This window comes from Solanum stenotomum, chromosome 3 (assembly GCF_019186545.1).
Source record: "Solanum stenotomum isolate F172 chromosome 3, ASM1918654v1, whole genome shotgun sequence".
Classification (NCBI taxonomy): Eukaryota; Viridiplantae; Streptophyta; class Magnoliopsida; order Solanales; family Solanaceae; genus Solanum; species Solanum stenotomum.
Genome location: NC_064284.1, coordinates 9,557,357 through 9,582,849, shown reverse-complemented (window position 1 = coordinate 9,582,849; position 25,493 = coordinate 9,557,357). Strand labels below are relative to the sequence as shown.

Sequence of the window (25,493 nt, the reverse complement as noted above, 5' to 3'; positions counted from 1 at the left end):
TAGAAAATGTGTGTATTAAAATCTCTTCTAATGTAAGCATGAATAAATTTGTTTATCTTGAATTCGAATTCAGGTTGGGAAGTTCACTAAAGGAGCATAAAGCATTCCTTACTTGGTGGTTGTGTTGAAATAAGTAGCTGCAATATTGTGCCTTGAAGAGGCTCCGTTCTCTGCATGTGTTGAGTATGAATCTCAATTTTATGAACGAGATCTATGTTAAATTTGCTTAAAGGATTCAGAATGGTGTATCATTAACATCAGCAACATTCCATCAAAAGTAGGAATTAAGTACATCTAATTGAAGAACACAAATAACCAGTGAAATATAAAATCAAAGTGATAACTAAGAGTGACCTTTTATTGTTATGAAAAATCTAAAAGTTTTTACGAGGCAGTGAATCTATAAACCATAATGTGCTCATAAGTTTCCCCTGGATTCACAATTTGGGAAGGAAAATTGGGATGATTAACAGAATCTGGGAAGCCTTGTGTCTCCAAACAAAGTGCAGCATACTTTGAGTAAACAAATCCACCTTTTCCCTTAACATTATCCAACATATTACTTGTATAAAACTGCACACCAGGTTTATTAGTCCACAATTCCATCTTTCTACCTGATTTGCTTTCTTGGACAATAGCAACCCTCTGCAAATGCTTGCCCTCGGTATTATCCAACACATAGTTGATATCATATCCACCCGGAATTTCACTTAGCTTGCTCCCTATTGTCCGTGGCTGGAGGAAATCGAAGCCTGTTCCCTTAACCGGTGTAATTTCTCCGTTGGGGATGAGCTTATCATTAACAGGAGTAATCTTGGACCCGAAAATCTGAATAGTTTGGGACAAAATGTCGCCACTGTTGTGTCCACCAAGATTCCAGTAACTATGAGAAGCTAAATTCACTGGTGTGGCTTTGTTGTGTGGCTTTGCTTGCATGATTAAGGCTAATTTGTTTGTCTCAATGAACATGTATGTCACCTCGACAGAAAGGTTACCTGGAAATCCTGTTTCACAACATTTGATAGTCAAAATTTGTCAAGCTAGAAAATAAACAGTAGTAAAAAGGATTCGATTGGAGCAATTGATGTTTCTCACATCCAACTATAACAATGAGAATCTTTGAACTTTTAAATGGCAAAAGAAAAGCATAAGCAGTTTCCAGGGCATCCGTTATCGTTCAATGTTGGGTAGATCTGCCCCTCATCATTTGATTCTTTATCTACCGTACAATCTATTGATTTAGTTTCTTCTCATCTGGCCTATTACACGCCAGGATCAATCTACTACTACTACAACAACAACATACACAATGTAGTCTCGTAAGATGGGGTCAAGTGTATACAAACGTTACCCCTACCTCACAGAGGTAAAGAGACTGTTTACGAAAGACTTCCAACTTAGGTAACACACATATCAAAGAACGTACCGAAGAAAAGAGATATAACAAGTACTAGAGGAAACATCACAAAGCATACAGGAAAACGAAAAAGTAACAACAACAAAGTAAAATAATTGTCATTTTGGTTCATCTCCTGCAAAAATTGCATGATGTGTACCTTGTTCACCATCAAAGCTATTGTAGGTAAGAGTAAGATGACTATCTTCTTCAAAATCTTCCACAGTCCATATTACACTAGAGAATCCTTTGCTACCCCCTGATTTAACACGATTTTCGACATGTTAATCAAGTGTTAAAAATGATTAAAATGGAAAGATTTAACTAACAACAAAAAGGATGAATAATTATAAATACCATGGAGTGTGTTTCCATGATCATTAGCTGGTAATTTATATTCCACACCATTCAACTCAAATTTTGCTCCTCCAATTCGATTAGCGACTCTTCCAATTAGGCCACCAAAATATGTTGTGTCGTTCTACAAATACTTAATAACTTCATTTAAGAATCAAACACACAAAAACACAACACGGAAATATTTAAAGTTTTGTGAGTGCATACCCAAAAAACACAACTCGAAAATATTTGAACATCGAATTTTCAAAAACTATGACCAAACACTAGCAAATAACACATGTATTATACATATATATGACCAAACACTAGCAAATTTATGACCAAACACTAGCAAATAACACATGTATTATACATATATATCTGCATTTTTTGGGAACAGCTATTTAAGTTAATTTACAAAAAGGGTAATAGCAGATCCAGAAAGTAAAATATAGAGTTCACAATTCAAATCCTATATATTTACTAAAAAAGTTCACTAAATATTTGATTGTGAAGCCATTGTATATTAACTCAACGTCTCGTCTCGTAATAACTCAAAAACTTCAAATCTTAGATCCGCAGATGTGAGATGACAGAGAAACTAACCTTATAGTCATCAATGGAGTCGTAGCCAAGAACAACATCATCCAATTTTCCTTGAAAGGAGTAAAAGTGTGAGTGTTAATTATAAGATATGAAATTGACAGTGCGTAAAAATGTAAGAAATTAATAATTTTCTGCCATTACCATTTTTATCAGGAAGTATAACAGAAAGAACTGTAGCACCATAATTTGTGATCTTTACAGAAAAATCACCCTTCTTCAGGTCATAAACTTTAATTTCTTCAGTTGCTCTACATGAATTTTTACAAAGAAATAGAGTGAAAAAAGCAAAAAAGTAGAAAAAAGAGTTTTTGGCCATTCTTGAAAGGGGATAAATTGTTGATGACTTTACTTTAACGTGAGTTTTTTTTTTTATATATAGNCATAATTTGTGATCTTTACAGAAAAATCACCCTTCTTCAAGTCATAAACTTTAATTTCTTCAGTTGCTCTACATGAATTTTTACAAAGAAATAGAGTGAAAAAAGCAAAAAAGTAGAAAAAAGAGTTTTTGGCCATTATTGAAAGGGGATAAATTGTTGATGACTTTACTTTAACGTGAGTTTTTTTATATATGTAGATAAGTGAAATTTTGGAGTTTGTTAAAAACTTGAAATGACAAAATAGTAGATAATAAAAAAAAACATTTTTTTTTTTTTGGTAAATTGAGATGGAGATGCTGATAAGGAAAGATTTGGAATAGTGTGATAAGGACAAATATTCAAAACTGAGAATGTAAAGACGTATTAGAATTTTAGAGCAAATCGTGATGCCATATTCTCCATATATTCACCATTAATAAATGTAATTTGTTAGCTAAAGGTAGCCTAAAATATCGGATCCCACTCCTCTTCATTTTTCTATTTTATCTCTATTTTTATCAAAAAAATTTGTTTATATGTATGAGACTTATATTATTGAAATATTAATGACATAGATTTTTAAGTAATTTAAGTCTTAATTACGGTTAAGAAGGAGATATATTATCATTTAAGTTTATCCAATTTTAGATAAATATAAAAACTATCTTAATCACATTACAACGAAAACAACCTTTAGCGGCAATAAATATAGATAAAGTTTTTATCAGCATTAGTTAAATGTCATTGGATTAAGTGTCGCTATAGGCTTAGAGACATTTACAAAGAGTGTTAAATGCCTCTAAAAATACATTTTTAGTGACAATTAAGCTATTACCGCTAAAGATCATTTTTGATATAGTGTCATTGTTGTTATTCACACACACAAAAATTGCTTCTTCATAGACTATTTTTTTTGCCAATTAAAAATCAACATCTAAATAAATTGTTTTACAACAAAAAAATTGCTTCTTCATAGACTATTTTTTTTTTGCCAATTAAAAATCAACATCTAAATAAATTGTTTTACAACAAGAAAAAAAAAACAATTTAAATCATATAGTTGAATTTAGATATTAAATAAAAAGCATCGAAGATTACTTTTTTGTAAAATATCAAAGAAATATAAACTGATTTTTTTGTTAGATAAACTTTTTCAAAAAATAGATAGAATCTTTTTTAAAACAAAAATATTTAGGGATCTTGATTGTGATACAGTGTTATAATAAAACTATGGAAAAACTCACTTCATATCAAAAGTTTAATGCTATTTAGAGTTTGTTTGGCATTACAACTAAAAATAATTTATTTTCAGAAACATTTTTTTAAAATAACTTTTCAGAAAAAGTATTTTTGAAAAGAAAATTGTATTTGGCTATTTCATTTGATAAGTGTTTTTTAAAAAGAAAATTGTGTTTGACTAATCTTTTTTAAAAAGTGCTTATGAGAGTCAAATTATGATAAATGACAAGTATTAATGTATTTTTAATATTAAAATTATTTTATAGAGAGAAACTAGTTTAAACATCTATTACAAAAAAATAAATTAAAATTTTCATATTTAAATTTTCAATCAATATTTTTTGGAGGATTGAAATCTTTAATTGTTGTTTTTTTTCTTTTTTCTAATCTTGCAAAAATATTGTTGTTACTTTTTTTTTTCTTTCTAATTCTACAAAATAATATGTAAAATAATAACACATAAACATAAAATAAAATATAAAATTTATTTTATAAAAGTAAAAAATAAAATTATTAAATGAAACTTACCCAAACTACCAAACATATGAGACATGTTAATTAATTAATACTCACTCCATTTTAAATTAATTGAATTGTTAAGACATTTTTCATTTTTCGAATTAACTTAATTGTTCAATCTTCAAGATTACTTTTAGAATGTTCTTCCAATTTTACCTTTCATTAATTAGTATTTGAATTAGTTATTATAATTAATGTTAGTAATTTAAATTTAATCATAAATTTGGCAATAATTAATAAGGGTAAAAATTAAAAGGTATGCCTAATTTATGTGTTGATCTTCTTTTCTCAAAGAATGTAAAACACATCAACAATTTAATTAATTTGAAACGAAGGAAGTAAGAGTCTCAGAGATATATTCCCAACAAGTAACAACAATGTCAAAAAGACAGTCAATTACATTCGTTTTTTCCAAAATTTTAGGAGATCGATATTTTCTTATTAAAATCAGGAAATTTAAATAGTCATATCTCTTATTTAATCATGATTAGTAGTAATATACTTTTTTAATTACGAAATTTTATTTATTTAAACCTTTGATATGTAGGTATCACACAAATAAGTTCTCTCATTTTAATCATGATTAATAAGTATACTCTTTTAATTAAGAAAATTAGTTTATTTAAACCTTTGATGTTTAAGTAATATAGGTATCACACATATAAGTAGAAACAAAAAATATATAGAAAAAAGAAATGAAGAGAAGTCGGATCTAAAAATTATGTAAAATAGACCTTTCTAGTGGATCAATTCCAAGCACTAGAGTTGACTTCTTTTAAAAGCTAACACAATTTTTGTTTTCATCAAGCAATTTCATTATTTGAATGTGATAGATTTACTTATCCAAATAACTAAAATCAAACCTTGTACTTAAATCTTTCAAGATGTGATAGATTTACTATTCCATCCTTCAATTTATCTTTCATTTTAAAAATATTTTCTCACCTTATATCATATAGGAGCATTTGTCAAATTGAAATTGTCGTTTGTTCAGAAGATAGGAAATTAGGAATATAAGAATTAAATAGAATTCAAAGTTTTAAGATGGATATTCAAATAGAAGAAATAGCTTGTCAATTAAGACTAGCACAAGCTTTAACAATTTTGTTTACAATGTAATCTATTTATTTCCTTTCTCTCTAGACTAGAGTTGCATGGTATTAATAATGCTTGTGGGACATCACCGATATATAATAAAATGATTTGAATACTATGATAAAAAAAGGAAAATAAATAAGCATCAAATTGACATTACACCTATAACTTGTAATGCACAAAGTATTAATTTTTTATTTTTTTTCCCATCCGGCGTATGTAGTTTTTTTTTTTTTTTTTACCCTCCCTAGGAGCTCCCACCCTTTTTGCTCCCTTGGTGATTCGATGCAACCTTCGGCGTATGTAGGTGACAGTACGTTTCCAACATGATTTTATCCATACCCATGACTTGAACCCGAGACCTCAAGTTAAAGGAGAAGTAGTCCCATCACTAAACCACAACTCACGTTGGTGTACAAAGTATTAATTAGTTATATTTAACACATAATATCCCAAGTCTCTTTATTTTTTTAGCCAAAAAAAATTTAAGCCAAAAAAGAAAGTCAGTTTCCTTATTTATTTCCCATAATTAGTACTAATTCTTTCAGATTAAACAACACAAGTATTGTGTGTTACTTCAACCGTTCTAATTAATATGCTGCCTTCACATAGGAAACTTATGAACTACCAATAAATCAATAATATATACGGCTTTCAATTTAATCCCACAATTCATTTTTACTTTTCACTATATTAAAAAAAATATATTGTTTCATATTTTACTTATAACATTAACTACTTATTTCTTAAATCAAATCCTACGATTTAAGATTATACACCAGTAATATGACTATTAAACTATGGGGATTAATACAACGTTAGAAACTAACTTAAAGGAAATGAAAAAAAAAAGAAAAAGAAGAGGATATTGACGAACGAAAATAAATCTGATATTAGAGTTGCCATTTAATAGTTTGAACTTGCTCTCGACATTGATAGTCTTGGATATCCGAATTTCCACCTTTGACTCCTCATTTTGTCATCACTTCACCGTTTTTCCTTGGAAACGGAAAAAAAGATAATTTTCAACTTTTCGTGCAACATTATTGCCGCTAGTTCTAGTTGAGTTAGGGGTCCCTCCTCTCTTGTACCTTTCTCTACAACTCATAGTGTACTCCAAACCCAAAATGAAAGAAGACCAATTTTTTTATAAAGTAGAAGAAACTGAGCTATTTTTGTAGAAACAACTTTTCAAACTGGGCTAGCTTGGTCCCCCAATTGTCCATATCTAAATTGAATAGTATTGAAGTATAGTGTGTTTGAATTTCACCAGTGATATTAATTAATCACAATTTGATGAAATATATCTAACTTAGTCATGATTACATTAAATTTAGGAACATTTACAGAAACAAATAAAATTGTCATTTTCTCTAGGCTGTTATTTGACAAGATTCATAAACAATATTCCAGAAAAATTTACCCATTTGAGGCTGATTTTCGAACTCTCACCAAAACTACTCTGCAGAGTACACAAGTAATGTATCCATACAAGTAGTCATTTAAATGAAAGACAAAGTTTGTAGGCACGAAACAATTGTGTCATCAACACTTCAGTATGAAACAAATGTTGGGAAGAAAACTGTATATATTATCATTTATGAAAAATGATATTTACATTATCCTCCAATGTACCAAAAACATATATATCTACATGAAATGAATAACACAAATGTATGATAGAGGGAAACAGACAAAATCTTCACAAAATGAGAAACTTGAGCCGCTATAAAATGTAGATATTGGTGCTTATATGCATGTCAAGAGAGGACATTGAATGCCTGAGCAGTGCGAGCAACCTTGATAAACACGTCCTCCAAAGTTGTATCTGCCAGACCCCAAGCATAAACTGTGAATCTACTCTTTGCTTTCTCAACAGCTTCAAATACATCTGCAATTCTAACCTCTTGCTTTGGCAACTCAAACTTCTGTGTCCCCGATAAATGGTATATCCTGTTGGCATTTGGAGATAGACGTCGCACCATGTGCTCCACTTCCTCCTCCTTATCTGATGATGTTGTCATCGTAAACACATATGACCCTCCGTATCTTCCCTTCAACTGTCATCCAGCAGGGGAGTACATGGTCAGAACAGTTGGAAAGTTAATGGTATCAGATCGAGACGTCGAAAAATATATAAACTGACTCAACACTTGCAGCATTGTATTTCAAAACAAGTCTCCACTTCCCTTCATTCTTACTTATGAACACATTACTATTCCTATCAGACGAGTATACAGTGAGGGAAGCACAGAGAATGTACAGGATTTCAATTTTTTCTTGAAGGCTCAAAATTACCTCTTTGGCATTTCCTACACACTGCAAGTTGCCATCCACGAATATTCCTAGTCGATCGCAGAGATGCTCCGCTTCTTCCATTGAATGAGCTGAAATTGTTATCCTTATGAGTTGTCATATTAATGGTCTCATTAACCAGGGGTTAGGAAGGAACAAGGAAAGAATTCAGGTGTGCAAAGTCCAAGATATGTTGGGTAGGACATCTGAATTAATGTGGAATGACAAGAAACTAGTGTACAACGCATAATATCACGTTATCAGTACTTTTAAGATTACTTTATACTGTTGTTTAAAGAACATGCGTAATTGGAGAAACCTACATGAAGTTTATTCAGGTCAAAAGGGGCAACAAGGAAGTAAGAGAAGTAACGTTAAATTACTTGTGAGAATAATTGCTCTATCTTTCTTTGCACGTTTGACCACATTCCACAAGTTATTTCGTGAAGCTGGATCCAGTCCAGTACTGGGCTCATCCATGTAGACAACCTGGAAAAATACATAAACCACAAAAGAATATCAATACACATCTCTGATTGTCTTTCTATGAGGATGGATGGTAGCACTAACATACCTTGGGATCTCCAATCAGTGAGATAGCAACACTTAGTCTCCTTTTCATTCCTCCGCTGTATTTCCCAGCTTGCTTGTCAGCAACGCCTCCATGAAACAAGTTGACACTCTTAAGAGATTCTTCAACTGCCTGTAGACAGAAAGGTATAAGTAGCCCAAATACATAAAAAGCATCTGTTTTGGATGAGGAGTCAATTTCATCAACATTTTGTCTTTCAAATTGCCTCGACAACTAATTTCCCTTATTCCAATCCCGAAACTTGAACATCTCATGTACTTTAAGGACCTTGGGGAGTTGTTTGGTGGGTTTGGCAGGAGAGAGGGAGGAGAGGGGGAAGGACTCAACCAATTGCTTGTGCTATTGATATAGATATCAGTAACAATATCCTGGCAATGGGACACGTTATGCTAATTGGTGGTAACATAGCTAAATCAACATTTCTGCTCTAACAGGAATAACTTCAATTTTGCAAGTGCTCCTCATAAGCCCAAAAAAGTTAATACATGAACCATTAACTTACTTGTGTCAAGACTGCTCCTTTAAGATTTTTAAGCCTTCCATAGAAAAGTAGGTGTTCCCTTCCTGTTAGTTTTTCCCAAAGTAAGCTGAAATAAAATTCCACATGAAAAAAAAAACCAATTAGTATCATGACACTGATATTTGCAGGAAGGAGAAGGGATCACATATAAACTTGACTTAATAGAAAGTAGATTCTTACTCATGCTGCGGACATACACCCATGTTGGTGTATATCATATCCATGTCTGTTCGAATATCCATACCCTGAGCATATGCAGTACCAGAGCTTGGTTTTATGAGCCCAATCATCTGTTAACAAAAAAAAATCACTAAGGGGTGTAGAGTTTTCAGATTTTGCAATCTAAGTAAATGAAAGAAGAATCAGTATACATTACATCCGACTACAAGAAGAAGGGCCCTAAGAATGTGTTTTGAAGTTATAAAGGTTAGTGACTAAAACTTAAGATTTACAAAGATACATCTAACACGAAACAGACAACAGGACTGACCATGCTAATAAAAGTAGTTTTGCCAGCACCATTGGGACCTAGCATACCAAAACATTCCCCTTGAGGCAAAGCAAGTGACAATCCTCTCACTGCAAATTTCTCAGGGTTTCCATCTCTCCCTGGATAAACCTTTTTCAAATTGTCACAAATGATGGCATGACCTGTATTTGATTCGAGCAACTGCTCAACTCTCTCCCTCTGTTGAAAGGAGGTTCAATATGGTTAGTTTTGTAGATAGGAATAAATGACAAGAGAAAAATGTTTTTCACGAGAAACGTTAAATGTTTACCTCCTGAGCAACATCAGGTTTCTCCATTTGTACAAAAACTTTAGTCTCCTCCTTTGATAAACTAAGTTTCCTGATAGGATGTGAAGGCTTCTTCCAGAAGTTCCTCAAGAAAAAAAGGGGATCTTTCCCTGATGATGTAATCTGATCAATGTAATAAGCAAGAACGAGAAACACCAACCACTGCACTATCATAATTATTAGGACCTCCTTCATCCCATTTTTTCCATCACTCAAATCTTTCCATCTCATACCATCTGTTCCCATATAATTCCCAATGAAAGAATAGTAGGAAAACTCGTATAATCCACGAAAAAGAGAAAATCCAGGATAAAGTTCCATAACTATAATCCAGCCTCCTACAAAGTCATGATAGCATTTACCAGAAGATTATACAAATGTGAAAAACAAAGCCAAACAAAATATCAGGAGAAATAGAGGCAAAACTATCTGACCACTATCGCAATTTTTAACATTATTTTTGGCACAGAAGAGAAGTAAAGGAGAAGAAGTTGTTATCTTCGCCTAATGAAAGTATATAGCTCCCATGCTGCTTGGTAACGGAAAGGAACATTAGAAGGAACACAGTAATTTGTTCCCTATTTTCATTCAAAGCCTGGAGACTTTAGGGAACGGTTGCTCACCTTTCTTCCATCCCCTCATTTCCTTCTACATATGTATAATCCCCCCCCCCCCNTCCCCCCAGGGTATGGTAAAACTACAAACTAAAGACAGCAAATTAATAAACCAACATTGCAGCAGCAAATCCAACAGAAAAATGTAAAAAGACAATTGTTGTATATATTTAAATTGGAGTACTGGAGTAGAATCCTATCAAACTTGAATTAGTACTTTCTCATCCCATTCCTTAAATTTTTATAACGTGAAGCCACTTATATTGAATACAGTCAGGAGAAAGAATGAACTTTTTAGTCGGGATGCAGTGGTAGAGAATGATGAGGGGCTGCAGCACTCTAACCACTTAACTTTCCTTCTTTTGACTTTTGAAGGATTCATGAATATGAATTCTTCTTCTCTCCGTACCCTTTACTGCCTTTCGCCCTACCTTCTTAAATATCCCCTGACAACATTCTCCTCCCATTTAACATATTTAGTAGTTCCAAAGAGCTCTAGGTAAGCAGATAAAATAAACAGACATGCCATTAACTTTCACTATAGAAGCTGAATGATTCAATCCCCTCAAAAGGTCCCTAATGAACTGCAGGTCAGTACAAATGTATTGCTTCAATAAATTATCATCAATCTGGAGGTGACAAGGTGTTGCAACTACGAGAATCATGATTTATAGTTCTAACTAGATGATCAAAGAGTTAGCGAGACATCCTTAAATTTCCTGAACTTACTGGGAAATGAATTATCCTGGAGAAAGAACTGGAAAAGGAATGATGCCAAGAGTCCGTTTGCAAACACCATCATATAGCCGATGACTGTTACAATGTCAAGTAAGAAGAATTAGTCATATCATGTTTGATGCTGAAAGTTAATATGAACTATTGATTCATCCTTGCAATATTAACGGCAACTTCTATTGCAGATAGCAAACCTGTGGCTGTCTTAACATTAGAGAAAAACGCAGCAACTAGAAAAGCAAGGGACACTTGCAAGTTTATGTAAATGAAGTAAAACACGAACTGGATGCTGTAATCATTAACCAAAAAGAACTTCAAGCCTGCAAAAAGGGATAACGGGAAAAATGAAATTTGTATCAGGCAACTCCAGTTAACAGAAAGGCTCAACTGAGTAGCTGTAAATTTACCTACTAATGAGCCGAAAGCCACAAAACAGAACATGTATATAGTAGATATGACCAAAAAATAAGCATAAGAAATCATCCAATAGGGAACATCCGCAAGTCCATGCATTTTCATCATGATTCTTAGTTTCTGCTCCTTCTCATAAACTAGAGCTATCAAAACAACCTGCACACAATAAATCATGCAATAAATATGACAAGCATAAAGAACTATATAGGATCATATGATAAATTAAAAGATAACATCTGTATAAAGGCTGATAGTGTATGCAATTACTGCATCACAAATTTATAACATAAACAAGGTACGATAGTAAAGAAAATAAACATTGGAGGAATTTCAGAAATACTGATCGCCAAAAGGTGCAGTAATACTCAGAAAAATGTTATGATTGACAAAGTGCCGAGTTAAAGAAGCCTGACATTATGAAAAGAAGTTAAATGCATGTTTACTATGATGAATTCTTGTAAGTATTTCTTGGAATAACTGAATTAACAGTTTAGAAGTCCTAAAGAACTAATATTTCTTAGCTCTTCTATCAACCAAATCAGTCTTTATTCTCGTACACGAACCAAGAAATAAACCATGTTCAGCAAAAGCGAAATAAAAGGAAAACTTAAAACTCATACTGTGTGACTAAAAAAGATGTTAACTTTCACTCCTCATTCCTCCAACACATAAAATGAGGTAAATACTAAACAAGCATTTGATGAGTGCAAGAGAGTTGTCTTGGAAATGGATAGCTGACAAGTTGACATCAACAATTGCATTAATAAAAGACAAATTTGTCTGCCATGGAGATGGCCAATTGAACAAGTTCCATTACGATTAAACAGGACATATTAACTTACAGGAAAGAGTTGTGAAACCACCCATGTAAAGAATAGTGGTCCCAGTAGAGAAGCAAAGTCCAGCCTGAGTTTTGTCTCTGGTTTGGGCATTTCTTTGACAAACTCGAACAGCATTTTTGCTGAAGGTCCAAGCAAAAATTGAAGGTACGCATTTGATGCCTGTACACAACATTGAACAAGAATTTAACACATCAATAACATGAATAGGTTTAGTATAACTACAATTAGCCTTTCATAAAGGATCAACAGAGATTGCAGACATAGATACTCAATCCCTACATTCAACAAGAAGTGCAATGTTAAGCAAATCAATCTGATGACCTTTGAGTTGCTAGTGGGATAAGGAACAGGGCAACTTGATATTTCTTAGTAATGGTCAATGTTGAAACATGTTCTTGCTAATTAACTGGACAAATTAACAACATGACGAGCTGACAATTACATTTGTCAACGCAAAAGAACTTATTTTATCCAGCTCCATTATGAAGCAAAAATATGATCAGAATTACCACTTCCAGCTCTTTCAAAAACAGCTGCTTCTTGTCATTATTAAGTACTACTCTACTCTATACTTACTAAGAGACTAAGGAAGCTAGACAATCTATAGTATGGTCTAATGAGCAATCAAGAGTATAAGGACAGGATTATGGTCTGTCCAGCTAGTACCAATATCTAGACAAGGCAGTCATAAAGTATTAAATTGAAACAAGTCTCTTTCCACCCTCAAAGCATACCAGCAAATCTTTTTTGTATATCTGTGCGTGCATGTAGATATTTAAATTATAATTATTTACACATACTGATGTATCAAAACATGCACAAATTTATTTGAGAGATTAGAGCATCATAAAGAAGGGAAAAGCAGAAATGCACTGAGAACTCCAAATATCCACCCCGTGCCCTGTCATGTCCTACTCAAGTAAATAGAACTAATTTTCATGATATCTATTAAGAATTTCCTTCACTGTGCTATGATCAGCAATACAAAATTTACAAAGGCCAAGAACAATTTACATACAGAAGAACATGGAAGTAGAAAGTGAAAGGTTTACCAAATTCACCGAACGAGGAACTCTTGTCAAAGCCATAGGTTGATTGCCTGTGTCATTCTTATAGGTAGAGTTATACCAAATAATCACATTGAAACTATTCCTATCTGAATTAAGGAAATCATATGCTGCAAAAAGAGATCACACAAAGTTAAGACGATACTGGAATAGCATGGTTATACATAAGGACATTTATGCAGAGGGGACCAGAAAAACCTGCTATTATCTCATTTATCTTTTCCTCTGAATTCCCCTTCCTGTAACCTTTATAAAGCTCATCATTGATCTCATCAGAACTATTACGCCACAAGTGTAAACCTTTTAAACAACTTATCTCTGCAGCAGACAATTAACAAAGCTATAAATTATATAAACTCAATATGGAAATACATAAGCTTGTTTGTGCTAACTTTTTTGACACTACTCAACTACTAGTATATATAACATCTTTAATCTTAACGAAATGTCAACGCATGTGCTTATCTTCCCATTGGTTACAAATGCGTCAAGTAAACCCTAAGAATTCGATCAAATAGTTTGAAAAGCATGTTCGGGCTAAACTATAAAGTATCAAAGATAAAATATCTTCCGTAATAGAAACTTTTCCTACTGGGATCACAACATTTAGACTCAAGTTCTCTGGCTAAAGCTTAAACTAATCTGATGTTAGTTATACACCAAATAGTAAACTTTTTCAACCTAAGCATTATGCCTTCTTCCTCAATTTAGACATGCAATATCTAACATAAAAAAAGTTAAGGCAAGTCAAAAGGCAGTAAAGAAGATAAGTTGACTACCTTGCTGAATATTTGTAGTACCAATATCTAATGGAATAGAAAATGTGGAGTTTGGAGAACACTGCGATTGAACGTTGTAGACTGGCAGGTCAGAGAAGAAAGCTGACTCAAGAAAATTCATAACCCTAGTTGGTGAATCAGAACCCTGAAAATCGGAAGGTGATTAATCATCAAACAAAGAGTAAATTTTGAACCTATGCGTAGTGAATATCAAGGGAATGATAAAAATAAAATAAGCTAAACGGAGAGAGAGGCTCACCAAGACATTATTGGCTAAGCTATAGATAATGTCAGAGGAATTGAGAGTTGATCCACTGCTGAACAAATTTCTACGCATACCTATTAAGTTCCATAATATTAGACATACATTATGAATGCTATCAGAGAAAATACTCAATTCACTTCAAGTATACTAGGATCACAGAAAACAATTCATACTTTCTCCAAAAGTCTGATTAGTTCCAGTCAGAAGTATAGTAGCAGGACAAGAACCCGATATTCTGCAAGAATCATCCGGCAAGTCCCCAAATGAAGTAAAATCAGTTCGAACAGCACGATACTCTGGTGCCGGTATCTGTAACAAGGGAGGCCATTCCGGTGGGCTAGGAATCGGACATCTGCCGACTTGGGACAAATCTGAGTATTCAATACCACATACTTGTTCACATATGCCATCACCATTTTGGTCAATACATTTGCAGCCACAATTGTTTGATGGTTTATCTAACTCATTGTTGACCAAAACTTGAATGAGAACTAGCAATACACAAAGTATGACAGGGACCAAGATGAGACGAATATTTGACTTGACCTCTCTTTTCTGCAACACAAAAGTAAATAAATAAAGAGTTAAACATACCATTTCAGAATACAATACAGTAGTGCAAATATCACTTTTTACCTGAAAATAATGTATAGAAATTCTATTTAACCAAAAACAAATATTTTTTGCTTCAGATACAAATTATAAATGTCAATCATAAATTATACTCACTTTATTTCAATCTGTTTGATCTACTTTCCATATTAGTCCAATTCAAAAAGAAACTCCTTCTTTTTGAAGACTCTATAACTTCAATTTTGCTCATAGCATATCTAAGCTCATAATATTAAAGGACATTTGAATATATTCTACGTATTTAAGATCACGAGATCCAAAAGTATTGCTTGCTTTGTTAAAATCCATGTCAACCAGACAAACAAATTGAAACGGAGCGAGTACAATGTTTTGAAATTGAATTGCAAAAGGAAGATAAACTCAATTTATCAAAAACACAGAAACAAACCTGAAAAGTCAAATTCTTTCTGAGTAAAGCATTGGCTTGAGTGGAGAAGCTCGCTGGACCATGCACCGAATCCGCCATTTTCGAAGTGAAAGTATTTTTTAATTTTAATTTTAATTTTTAAATTAGTTTGAAATTAGCTAAAGAAAGTTCATTGAGAAATCTCCATTTTATTTTTTTTGAGAACTCGAAACTCAGAATGAAGAAGCGATTGAAATTCAATTTAAGAATCTCCTTTATATACCAGTTGAAGAAAGTCATTTTCTTTTGAAATTAAGTAGGTTGACGAAATTGCCCTTTTCTGTCGTTTTCATTCTGGTGAAGGAGGCTGCCTAAATGACTAAACTGCCCTTTTTACATCACGCGGTCTGATTTTGTTTAGCTACGCGCCGAAAATATTTTTTTCTCTTAATCAAAAATCAAAATTAGCAATTTCGTTATTTCCAGGGAAAATGCATAAGTGCCCCCCAGCCTATACCCGAAATTCCAGAGACACACCTAACCTTTATTAAGGTCCTATTACCCCCCCGAACTTATTTTATATGTAATATTCTACCCCTTTTTGGCCTACGTGGCACTATCAGGTGGGCCCAGCGCATGTTGACATTTTTTTCAAGGATAGTGCCACGTAGGCCGAAAAGGGGTAGAATATTATAGATAAATTAAGTTCGGGGGGGTAATAGGACCTTAGTAAAGGTTAGGTGTGTCTCTGGGATTTCGGGCATAGGCTGAGGGGGTACTTATGCATTTTCCCTTATTTCCACATTACCTAACAAGTAACGACTAACGAATTGAGATTTTCACTTTGACCTTGAAAGCCAATTAAAAGAAAAAACTTTGTTCATACTCCATTGGTTATTTTTCTACTTCAATGTCCTTTTCAAAAAGTTGCAAAGTCTGCTATTTTTACTAGTATGATGTTTCGTTTAGTCATTCTAAGTTCTTATAATAACATTTCTTGTCCTTGTTACTTGGAATTTTCTCAAGATCATTTGTAAAATTTTAATAGCAGAAAAAATAAGTGTGTATATCACTAATAAATGTGGTGCAGTGGATGAGATTATTTTTTTCTTAATTAGATGTCTCAGATTTAAATCTTAGATATGGTAGAGCGTTACTCCCTGAACGGAGCCCTACACAGTCACACTCTAATATAAATATCAAACACCAAGTGAAAAATAAAAAAAATAAGTGTGTATTTGTTTTTGTATTCATATTAGATTACAACAATAACTCCTAAGTTTTTTTTTTTTTTCCGAGTTTCACACTTTAATTATTAGCTATTCCTCTTTCCTATTTGTGTTTCTTATCTGAGCCACATCTGAATTGGTGCATTTTCTTCTAAAAATTAATATGAACAAAGGAACATACATCATGAATATCCTCAATATTTTCATTTGTGAATTATTTTGCATAGAGCACATCATTTGCCTTGTGGATTATACTGTATAATAATTAGCCTTTAAGAATTCACTAGTATGATTTAGCTATAATTTGATCAAATGAGTCGTTTCGTCTCTCACGATTTAGAAGGAAATGAAAAATAATAAGTCGTATGTTTTTGCACGATAATTTAAAAATAAATAGTCAAACATTATTTTAGTGAGTTGTTAGTTAAATTTGCTTGTTGCTAAGAGTCCCACACTTTATCCCTTTTGATCAATCCAGAAATTTATTGTTCCTTTTGACATTTTAATTTCAAAATATGGCTATTTTAGTTTCAGACTCGAATACTAAATACAAATAATCAAAGGTGAATTAAGAATTTAAAGTTTATGAATTCTCAATGATCTCAATAATTTTTTTTTTTTTTTTTATCATAAGTGTCCAAAGAAAATCGAAACTTCAAGGATGAGAGCAACAAAGCTTATGCAAATTTCATTTATATTTTTGAATCATGAGCTTGCATTGTTATAAGATTTTCAAATAAATAATTTTTATATTTATATTTAATAGAATTCACACAACTTTTTGAGTTTCTGAAAATTTACACTCCATTTCCTAGATCCACCCCTACAAACATATATCCATTAAATGCGGATTTCAACAGTATTAGAATGTGAATATAGTATAATTTCTTCTTTCATTTTTGACTAACAATTTTCAGCATTTTCTTGATATAATATATGGTTCTATACTTCTATTAATTATATAATAAAGCCTGAATCAGATTCTTTGTAAAAGCAATATGTCTCAACAATAAAAAGAAAGGAACAATCAAGATGTCATTGTTCTGCGCTGAAGTCATCGTGTGATTTATTAATTAATCAAAATTTTCTATTCAAAGTCTAACTATTAAAGTAATTCATTATTAACAGATTCACACATCCAGACACGGATTCTTCTTTGATATAGTTTCATTTCTTAATTGAAAAAATAATAATATGAAAGTTCTTGGAACTTCCATGAAAGTAAATAAATAAACAAGACATATTTGTTTATTTTTGGCCTAATTAATATTCCCCTGTTTACTTTATTTGTAGATTTTTTATTTTTAGTTATCACTTTTAAGTTTTAACATATCAAGAAAAGATAATTATTTTTTTATGATAAAATTAAAGTATAAATGTGACAAATAAAAATAAATGGGGAGAATACTTCCTAGAATTAAGAAGGAATTAACTTCATAAGTAGGATAAATAGAGTTCATACTTTAATTATGTGTAGGATAAGTAAAGCCATTAACTATTGCTATGTCTAATGGTAGCACTCTTTAATTTGTTACATTTATTGAATTCTAATTCAAATTAATGTTTATGTTTCGTGCCTTAATGTCTCCTAAATATGCCTTTAGACAAATTTCTTACACATCAACGTGCAATACTTGACAAAAATGATAAATCTTCGAAATAAAATCTAATGATTAAAATAAGTGAAATTTGACTCATCTACATCTATATATATATATATTAAAGAGAAGTGAGAGACATGTTGTTTTTCTCATTATTTGTTGTTTAATTAATTAATATATATGAGCTTTGGTGTAATATCATTTTTTATAATTTTCGATGCTGTGTCATTATATTCCTAACAAGGAAACAATTGTTTTGGTCCATGTGTTATTTATTAGTATATTACTATATGATTTTTCTACAACCTACAAAATCATTTGAAGTCGAACAATATTCAAATATTAGTGGATGGAAATAATATAAAATTAAATTGAATCATAAGACATTTGCAATTAGCAGATTCAATCTTCGCAAAAACGTAATGTCACAAATAGGACAACGCATTTTTGTTAATCTAATAACACCATGTTGGTAGTGACTTCACTTTCAATAAACCGTTATGTCCATTCATTAACCAACCTCGAAGTTCTATTCAAAATAAATAACTTAGACACTAATGTACAATAAGTTTCATTCAATCTAAAAGATACTTTCTCTTATGAGATAAATTAATAAAATTCAATTTATGCGAGATAATATTAATAAAAAAAATCACGCATCAATATACCACAAGAAATGAAATATTCATCAAACTCAATGATAGGAGAGTTACAAATAAATATATCAAATATTCATCTCTTATCTAGTTAGAAACTGAAAATAATTCCTTCTAACATAAGGTATATGTACAATGCATTCTTTGAATTAATATCTTATCTCTACCAAAAGAAAAGCTTAAGTAGTATCAAGTGGGTGCATAAAGTCTATTGAGAATATGAGATATAATACATTAAATAGATCATAATATTTCGAATAATCCCAAATAACAAAATTCAGGGCTCATTTATACATATATATCCATGCATCTTGAATAGCCAATCGATGGGATTGGAGAACTATTCATGCAATACACATGTACAATGACCGATTATTCACTCCATAAACTTATACAGACCTAACTCAGATGGAGAGTCTACTGTTAGTATAAGTCAAGTGAAAATCCTCTAGTTACATTGATCCAATCCTATATTACTCAGTTTAGGAGAGTTAATACCGATTATTAAAACTAGACGATTAAATACATAGTGACTTGTATCAATTTCATCCGATAGGGAGGAAGGTCTAAGCCAGCACATAAAATTAATACTTCACTACTATTTAATCAACTATGACCAAAAACTCATATAACGATCCAAAAAAATTAGTTTCTTACTAGATCGTTCTTATGAATCTACCAAATTTCAGATCAATCAGAGTTTTTTTTTTCGAATTCCAAAACTATGATCAATTTGATTGAAAACGTTGTTTGGCCAAAATAGAATTTAAGACTTTCCCGCTCAATAATTCTTATCATAGATCATCATTTTGTGAAATAGATACACGAATTAAGAATAAAGAACAAAATTCTAAAATTTCAAAAGAAAAGCATGTTTAGGTATACATTGAATATTAAAATTCAAAAACACACCTCATAGATATCAATGCATCTTGAACAATAAATTTTGATGAAAAAATGACTACTCATGCAACATACATACGTGGTGTCAGATATTCACTTCAACAAATTTAGAACAAAAGCTAACTCAGATGGAGAGTATATGTTATTTTAAGTCAAGTGAATATCATTATCCCTAGATCCATTGATCCAATCAAATATTACTCAGTTTAGGAGAGTCAATACAGATAATCAAAACTAGAGATTAAACTTTAATGACTTGTATTAATTTCATCCGTTATGGTGGAAGGTCTAAGCCAACACATGAACTTAATACTTCACTAAAATTTAGTCATGAAGATCATAGAGAACAAACTCTATCACCACTATATATCATAGTTGAGTAATTTTTCTTTGTAAAATTAATTTTTCAAGATACAAAAATTATCAAAAAAAAAATCATCTGAACGACCTCAAATTACCAAATCACTGCATAACAATGAGTATTTTAAATTTGATCGTTTCTGATGAACCTACCGAATTTCAGATCAATTGGATTTCAAAAATAATATTTATCTCCAAAGCTATGATCAAATTCAGATTCAAACAATTTGAGGAAAAATGAACAAATCTACATCCTTATCATATTCAATTTATGTTAACTCATCACGTGTAATCATGTACCACATATAACATAAATAAAACCAATATAAAGGATGTCATTCATACCAAATCACATTTTAATTTCAGATAACAACTTTAAAATCATTTTAACGACCTCAAAGAATCATAACTACATCACAATGAGTACTTCTTACTAGGCCGTTATCAATGAACTTGCCAAATTTCAGGTCAATTGGAGCATATAAAGAATCTTTATTTCCAAAGCTATGACCAAATTCAAATTCAAGTAATTTAAGTATATTTAGAAATTAAAACAATATGACATACATTCTTATCACATATCAATTCATGTTAAATAACCATGTGTAAGCATGTTCCAAATTAAACATAAACATAATTGACAGAAAAAATGATCCTATTATCTATTCAAATCAAATTTTAATCCGACAAACTACCAAAACCATCTAAATGATTTTCGATGGAACCATCAAATTTCAAGTCAATCGGAGATCATAAAAAATCATGACCACCTAAACTATGACCAAATTTGAAAAATAACCGTTTTAGGCATAGTTAGTGACTAAAATAACATGATTCACATTTTTATTCTCTTTTGATAATTATCTCATGAGCATTAGACATACGTTGTGTCCTTCCTTTTGCTAAGACACACAACACCTCTTTACAATAAATTGTTTTCTCTATTATTTCACCTGAGAATTCAAGATATTATGTTTTTCCTTTTAAACCGGTGAAAATCTTTAATATCTCTTCTCATGAATTAATTTAAGTGTTACTAGTATCTAAAGGTAAATCTCCTTCCGAGTAAACAAACCTTTACTAGTATACATTTATGAAGAACAATCCATACATGATACATTGAGAATATTTTAATTACTCAAATAAATAGACCACTTTCGTAGATCCTATTTATTTATCATAATTCTCAATTCATATTTTGTAATCTCACATATATAAAATATTAAGAATTTCTAATAATTCTAAATAAACAAACCACTTTAATGGTAATTATTTGTTAATTATAAAATTCTTAATATATACAAATATATATTGTGAGCGTGCAAAAAGAAGACCAATGCCCATATAATTATAATCATCTTATTCAAATATTGATTAAAGAGAATCTCGAAACATTCCAAGTTACAGTGATGGCACGACATCAATTCTAAAATTTAGATGTATTCCACTGATCTTTTCACATTATACATTCATTCCAAGTTTGCAAAATAACAAACAGTCACCGGCCAATCAACAAATATTGCTCCTTAATTGCTAAAATATTTAGTATGATTCATGAATCACTTTTTAAAATTAAAAGGTTGCATGTAAGGCCAATCATAAAAAAATATATACAATTAGCACCTTCAAGACAATGTCTTTGCTGCCACTTACATGTGAACCAAAAAAAAAAACTTTTTGACGTGCTTGGATAAGCAAAACCTATTTTGTTAACCTTATATTTCAAAAATCACAAAAATACATATTATTCATAGCCGCCAAACATCCACGTCAACAAAAAACAACTTTTCACATGATTTTTCAACTAAGCATATGTACAATTTAACCTTATACATATCATATGAGTTATCTATTTAGATGCAAGCTTGGCTCTTGATGCCAATTGTTGGAAAACTATATGCACAGCGGAAGCATACTAGAATCTTAATGCTTACATGAATAATAGATAATCAATATTGTTTATGCTAGACCACATAATCATGCTAGAACACATAAACATACTGAAATTTAATTCGATAAATACCTCTTGAAGCATGAACAGATACCTTCAAGCGAATCCCCAAGTTAGACAGTCCTTCAAGTGAATCTACAAGATAGCTATGGTCTTCTACAGTGATCCCAAGTTCACATCTGAACTCTCTCAATACTTGGGTGGGCAAGTATCGAATAGAAAACTAATCAATCTAGGGCTAGAAGAATCCCTAATTATAGAGATTTCTTCACAGTCCAAAGAGGAGAACCAAACACACGTTATTTTTCTTCAACCGAAAAATACACGCTAGTTTTCTTTTTATAAGAAAACTAACGCCTCTCCCCTTTTCCCTTTAGAATTAGGATTCTGAGTTCTAGTTAAATATGGGCACTGGAGGGACCACAGAATTAATTACTGAGGCTTCCTATTATGGAAATAATTCCAAATAATTAATTTGAATTATTCTTACCATAATAAATTACAAATCATTCCACTAGAAATTCGTAATTGCACTCCTCTATTTATATTTCGTAATTCCCCATTAAACACTTATGTAATTCCCCATGTTAAGATTTCAGATACTAATCAATAAATTAAATTACTGACGAATTTAACTTAATGATTAATTTCCTTTAGAGCACTACTTAACTTATTTCATGTGTCGGATTCATAAATCCACTTGCAAGGTTTGACACGATGAAAACTTATAAGTTTCTCAAAAAGGCATATCAATCAATCTCTATAACGAGACATGGATTCCATCAACTAACTTATTATTTCACCAATATATATTATTATCATCCAACTTACCAGGCATATTGACCCATCTCAGAATCTCACCTTTTAATAAATCAAAACGATAATTAATATATACAGATCATAATAGTTATATCAGGATTAAGAATATAAGTACATTTAATAGTTTAGAGAATATGTTTTGTCAGTCAGTCTAAAACAACTATCTCTACTCGGTCCCGTTCAATACATACAAAATGCACTAGCACAAGAAGTTGGAACTATACCGTTCCCATAATCAAGATAAATTACCTATAATCTTGTGCTACAATCGTACCGATGGCATGTCCAATTTCCATCCTAGATTGTGAACAAAAAACTTTATACTTATAAGAACCGATGATTTAATCCTCTGTGTATAAGCTAAAACTCTACACACTAAATCATCTACTATATAAGTAAATAGACACCATAAACGAATATATGATCTATTAAAATTGAGCAAATATTTATTCTATAATAAATATTATTTCTTAACACATGGTTAATAGTATATATCCCAACAATCTCCCACTTAGACTTTTAACCATCACAATTGTTATAATGTACTATATCTAAATGCATGGTTAATAGTATATACTCTAACAATCTCCCACTTAGATATTTAATCTTGAAAATTGTTAGAATACTATGTCTAAACACATGATTAATAGTATATACCCTAACAGTGTATTGAATGAGTAATGTTTCACAGTTGACACTTGTTTTGGAAGTCTTAGCCAGTTGTTCTTAATTTCCAAACTCAAATTGCACCTAAAAGTTACGAGTACTAACATATATATTGAGTATAAATCAATACTAATATAGTAATATATATGACGACTTTGCTAGTATGTGATATATCGAGTAGTACTAATTAACAACATTTTAATCGTTAAGTATTAATTTGTTTGCAATATGGATTGGGATACAGAGTCTTACCCTGAGTACAAAGATTTTATTTTTATTCCCTTCTTTGCTCTCTTCTTTCCCATCCTTCGATTCATATATACTCAGACATATTAGTTTTCGAGGTAAAAATATAGACAGAATGACTTGCAAGAAGACCCTTTGTATGTGGAGTACTAATTAATTTCAGTGTATCATCTTAGTCCTTGAACTCTATGGAGTTTTATGCAGACACCTGAACTTGTTCAAAACTAATATTTTGGACACATTTAGTATGATTTTTGTTAATTTAATTTAATTAACCGCGCTCTGATGATGCATTGCAAAGCATGGAAATTTATGTATTTTCTATCTGCAGAGATATTTGCACTTTATGTTACTTATAACGAGCCTTGGTTCACAAATACTCGATATTATTGGACAGGCCCTGGAGATGAGGTGTGGCCTGATCTCAAAATCAAGTAAGCTAGGATTTGGTGTACATACTTTTTTTTATTCATAATTTTAGCTGAGTCGAGGGTATATCGAAAACACATATTAAAGCTGAAAGGATGGAATATGTATGCTGGAGGATTTTACTTATACTCTATATTTACGCTGATCTACTGGGAAACAAGGCGCTCTGATTTTGCTGCCCACATGATTCATCACATAACATCACTATCACTAATTCTTTTGTCTTACATTTTCGGGTACGGAATGTAGACGTGTATTAAGATTTAATGATTTGTACCTTAATACAAATACATTCTAACATTTAAATTCAAACGTTTTAATCATAATAAAAATAAGGTCTAATTCTTCTCCAACTACGCACATGCTATATAAGAGTATTATATATATTGAATTAGAAGAAAGACCTTTCTAGTTTAATTTGTTTGTCTTACTATTCTTTTTAGTCTGTTTAAAATAAATGAAAGTGCAGGATGGCACGTGCGGGATCAATGGTTGCATTAATTCATGATGGAAGTGATGTACTAATGGAAATTGCAAAGATGTCACATTACAGTGGATTTCATAGCGTTGCTGATATTTCCTTCGCTCTTTTCGCATTGTCTTGGCTATTACTTCGTCTAATCTACTTTCAATTTTCCATTATCTACGGCTCATGGTTAGTCAGATTACTCCTCGTACTTCGAATTGTTTCACATAAAATAAAATAGATGCTCTATTTATATTATTTCATATTTCGTATTCGTCCTTTTATCTCAATTTATAATGTAATGTAATTAATCTTTAAAGATGAATTGATTCATTATTGCTTTTGCAGCTACGAAGTTCTTTTCATAGTGGATAAGGAGAAACAACAAAATATTAATGGAATCATACTTTACTTTGTGATAAATTCAATGCTGACATGCTTGCTGCTTCTTCACATATATTGGTGGACACTATCATGAAAAAAGGCCACGTTCGATCTGGTAATTAAAAATTGTCTCTGATTTAATAATAGTTTAATTGATTGACTATCAAAATTCTTATCCCGTTGATGAGGGTTCCATTATCCCCTCCTCATTTTCCTTCCTGCCTACCCCCAATATTAAGGAAAAATAAAAAATAAAAATATTCATCCATTGCAATTTATATGATGAATTTTATGTACGGTACCTTTTATTTCAACAAATTTATTTACTATA

At 31.4% G+C, this 25,493-nt stretch overlaps 3 protein-coding genes across 3 annotated transcripts; 1 reads left to right on the top strand and 2 right to left on the bottom strand.

Annotated features, from left to right (window-relative positions):
- Positions 1-229: 229 nt before the first annotated feature.
- LOC125857829 (uncharacterized) lies at positions 230-2,692 on the bottom strand. The gene is made up of 5 exons (XM_049537479.1): positions 2,483-2,692; positions 2,342-2,391; positions 1,754-1,877; positions 1,557-1,655; positions 230-1,004 (listed from the first exon to the last, which is right to left on the bottom strand). Exons 1-5 carry the CDS (start codon positions 2,655-2,657, stop codon positions 385-387), a joined length of 1,068 nt encoding a protein of 355 aa, XP_049393436.1. The 5' UTR covers positions 2,658-2,692; the 3' UTR covers positions 230-384.
- A 4,447-nt stretch (positions 2,693-7,139) lies between these two features.
- Positions 7,140-15,654, bottom strand: LOC125857596 (ABC transporter A family member 7-like). Its single transcript, XM_049537210.1, has 18 exons — positions 15,495-15,654; positions 14,647-15,028; positions 14,468-14,547; positions 14,209-14,353; positions 13,628-13,747; positions 13,415-13,539; positions 12,363-12,521; positions 11,514-11,676; positions 11,301-11,426; positions 11,101-11,184; positions 9,740-10,095; positions 9,451-9,648; positions 9,141-9,250; positions 8,943-9,027; positions 8,423-8,551; positions 8,232-8,337; positions 7,852-7,940; positions 7,140-7,613 (listed from the first exon to the last, which is right to left on the bottom strand). The coding sequence occupies exons 1-18, from the start codon at positions 15,570-15,572 to the stop codon at positions 7,314-7,316; spliced, it is 2,835 nt and encodes a 944-aa protein (XP_049393167.1). The 5' UTR covers positions 15,573-15,654; the 3' UTR covers positions 7,140-7,313.
- Positions 15,655-24,168: 8,514 nt separating this feature from the next.
- LOC125857903 (alternaria stem canker resistance protein 1-like) lies at positions 24,169-25,256 on the top strand. The gene is made up of 4 exons (XM_049537560.1): positions 24,169-24,317; positions 24,375-24,548; positions 24,782-24,967; positions 25,127-25,256. The coding sequence occupies exons 1-4, from the start codon at positions 24,169-24,171 to the stop codon at positions 25,254-25,256; spliced, it is 639 nt and encodes a 212-aa protein (XP_049393517.1).
- The last annotated feature ends 237 nt before the right edge of the window (positions 25,257-25,493 follow it).

Coding starts and splice junctions, on each gene's coding strand:
- LOC125857829 (XM_049537479.1), bottom strand. CDS start 2,657: ATGGCCAAAAACTCTTTTTTCTACTTTTTTGCTTTTTTCACTCTATTT. Junction 1,878..2,341: donor ACTCCATTGATGACTATAAG/GTTAGTTTCTCT, acceptor AAGTATTTGTAG/AACGACACAACATATTTTGG. Junction 1,656..1,753: donor TCATGGAAACACACTCCATG/GTATTTATAATT, acceptor GTGTTAAATCAG/GGGGTAGCAAAGGATTCTCT.
- LOC125857596 (XM_049537210.1), bottom strand. CDS start 15,572: ATGGCGGATTCGGTGCATGGTCCAGCGAGCTTCTCCACTCAAGCCAAT. Junction 11,677..12,362: donor TGGTTTCACAACTCTTTCCT/GTAAGTTAATAT, acceptor TATTGTGTGCAG/GTTGTTTTGATAGCTCTAGT. Junction 9,251..9,450: donor AAACTACTTTTATTAGCATG/GTCAGTCCTGTT, acceptor TTTTGTTAACAG/ATGATTGGGCTCATAAAACC.
- LOC125857903 (XM_049537560.1), top strand. CDS start 24,169: ATGATGCATTGCAAAGCATGGAAATTTATGTATTTTCTATCTGCAGAG. Junction 24,318..24,374: donor TGGCCTGATCTCAAAATCAA/GTAAGCTAGGAT, acceptor AGCTGAGTCGAG/GGTATATCGAAAACACATAT. Junction 24,968..25,126: donor TCCATTATCTACGGCTCATG/GTTAGTCAGATT, acceptor TTGCTTTTGCAG/CTACGAAGTTCTTTTCATAG.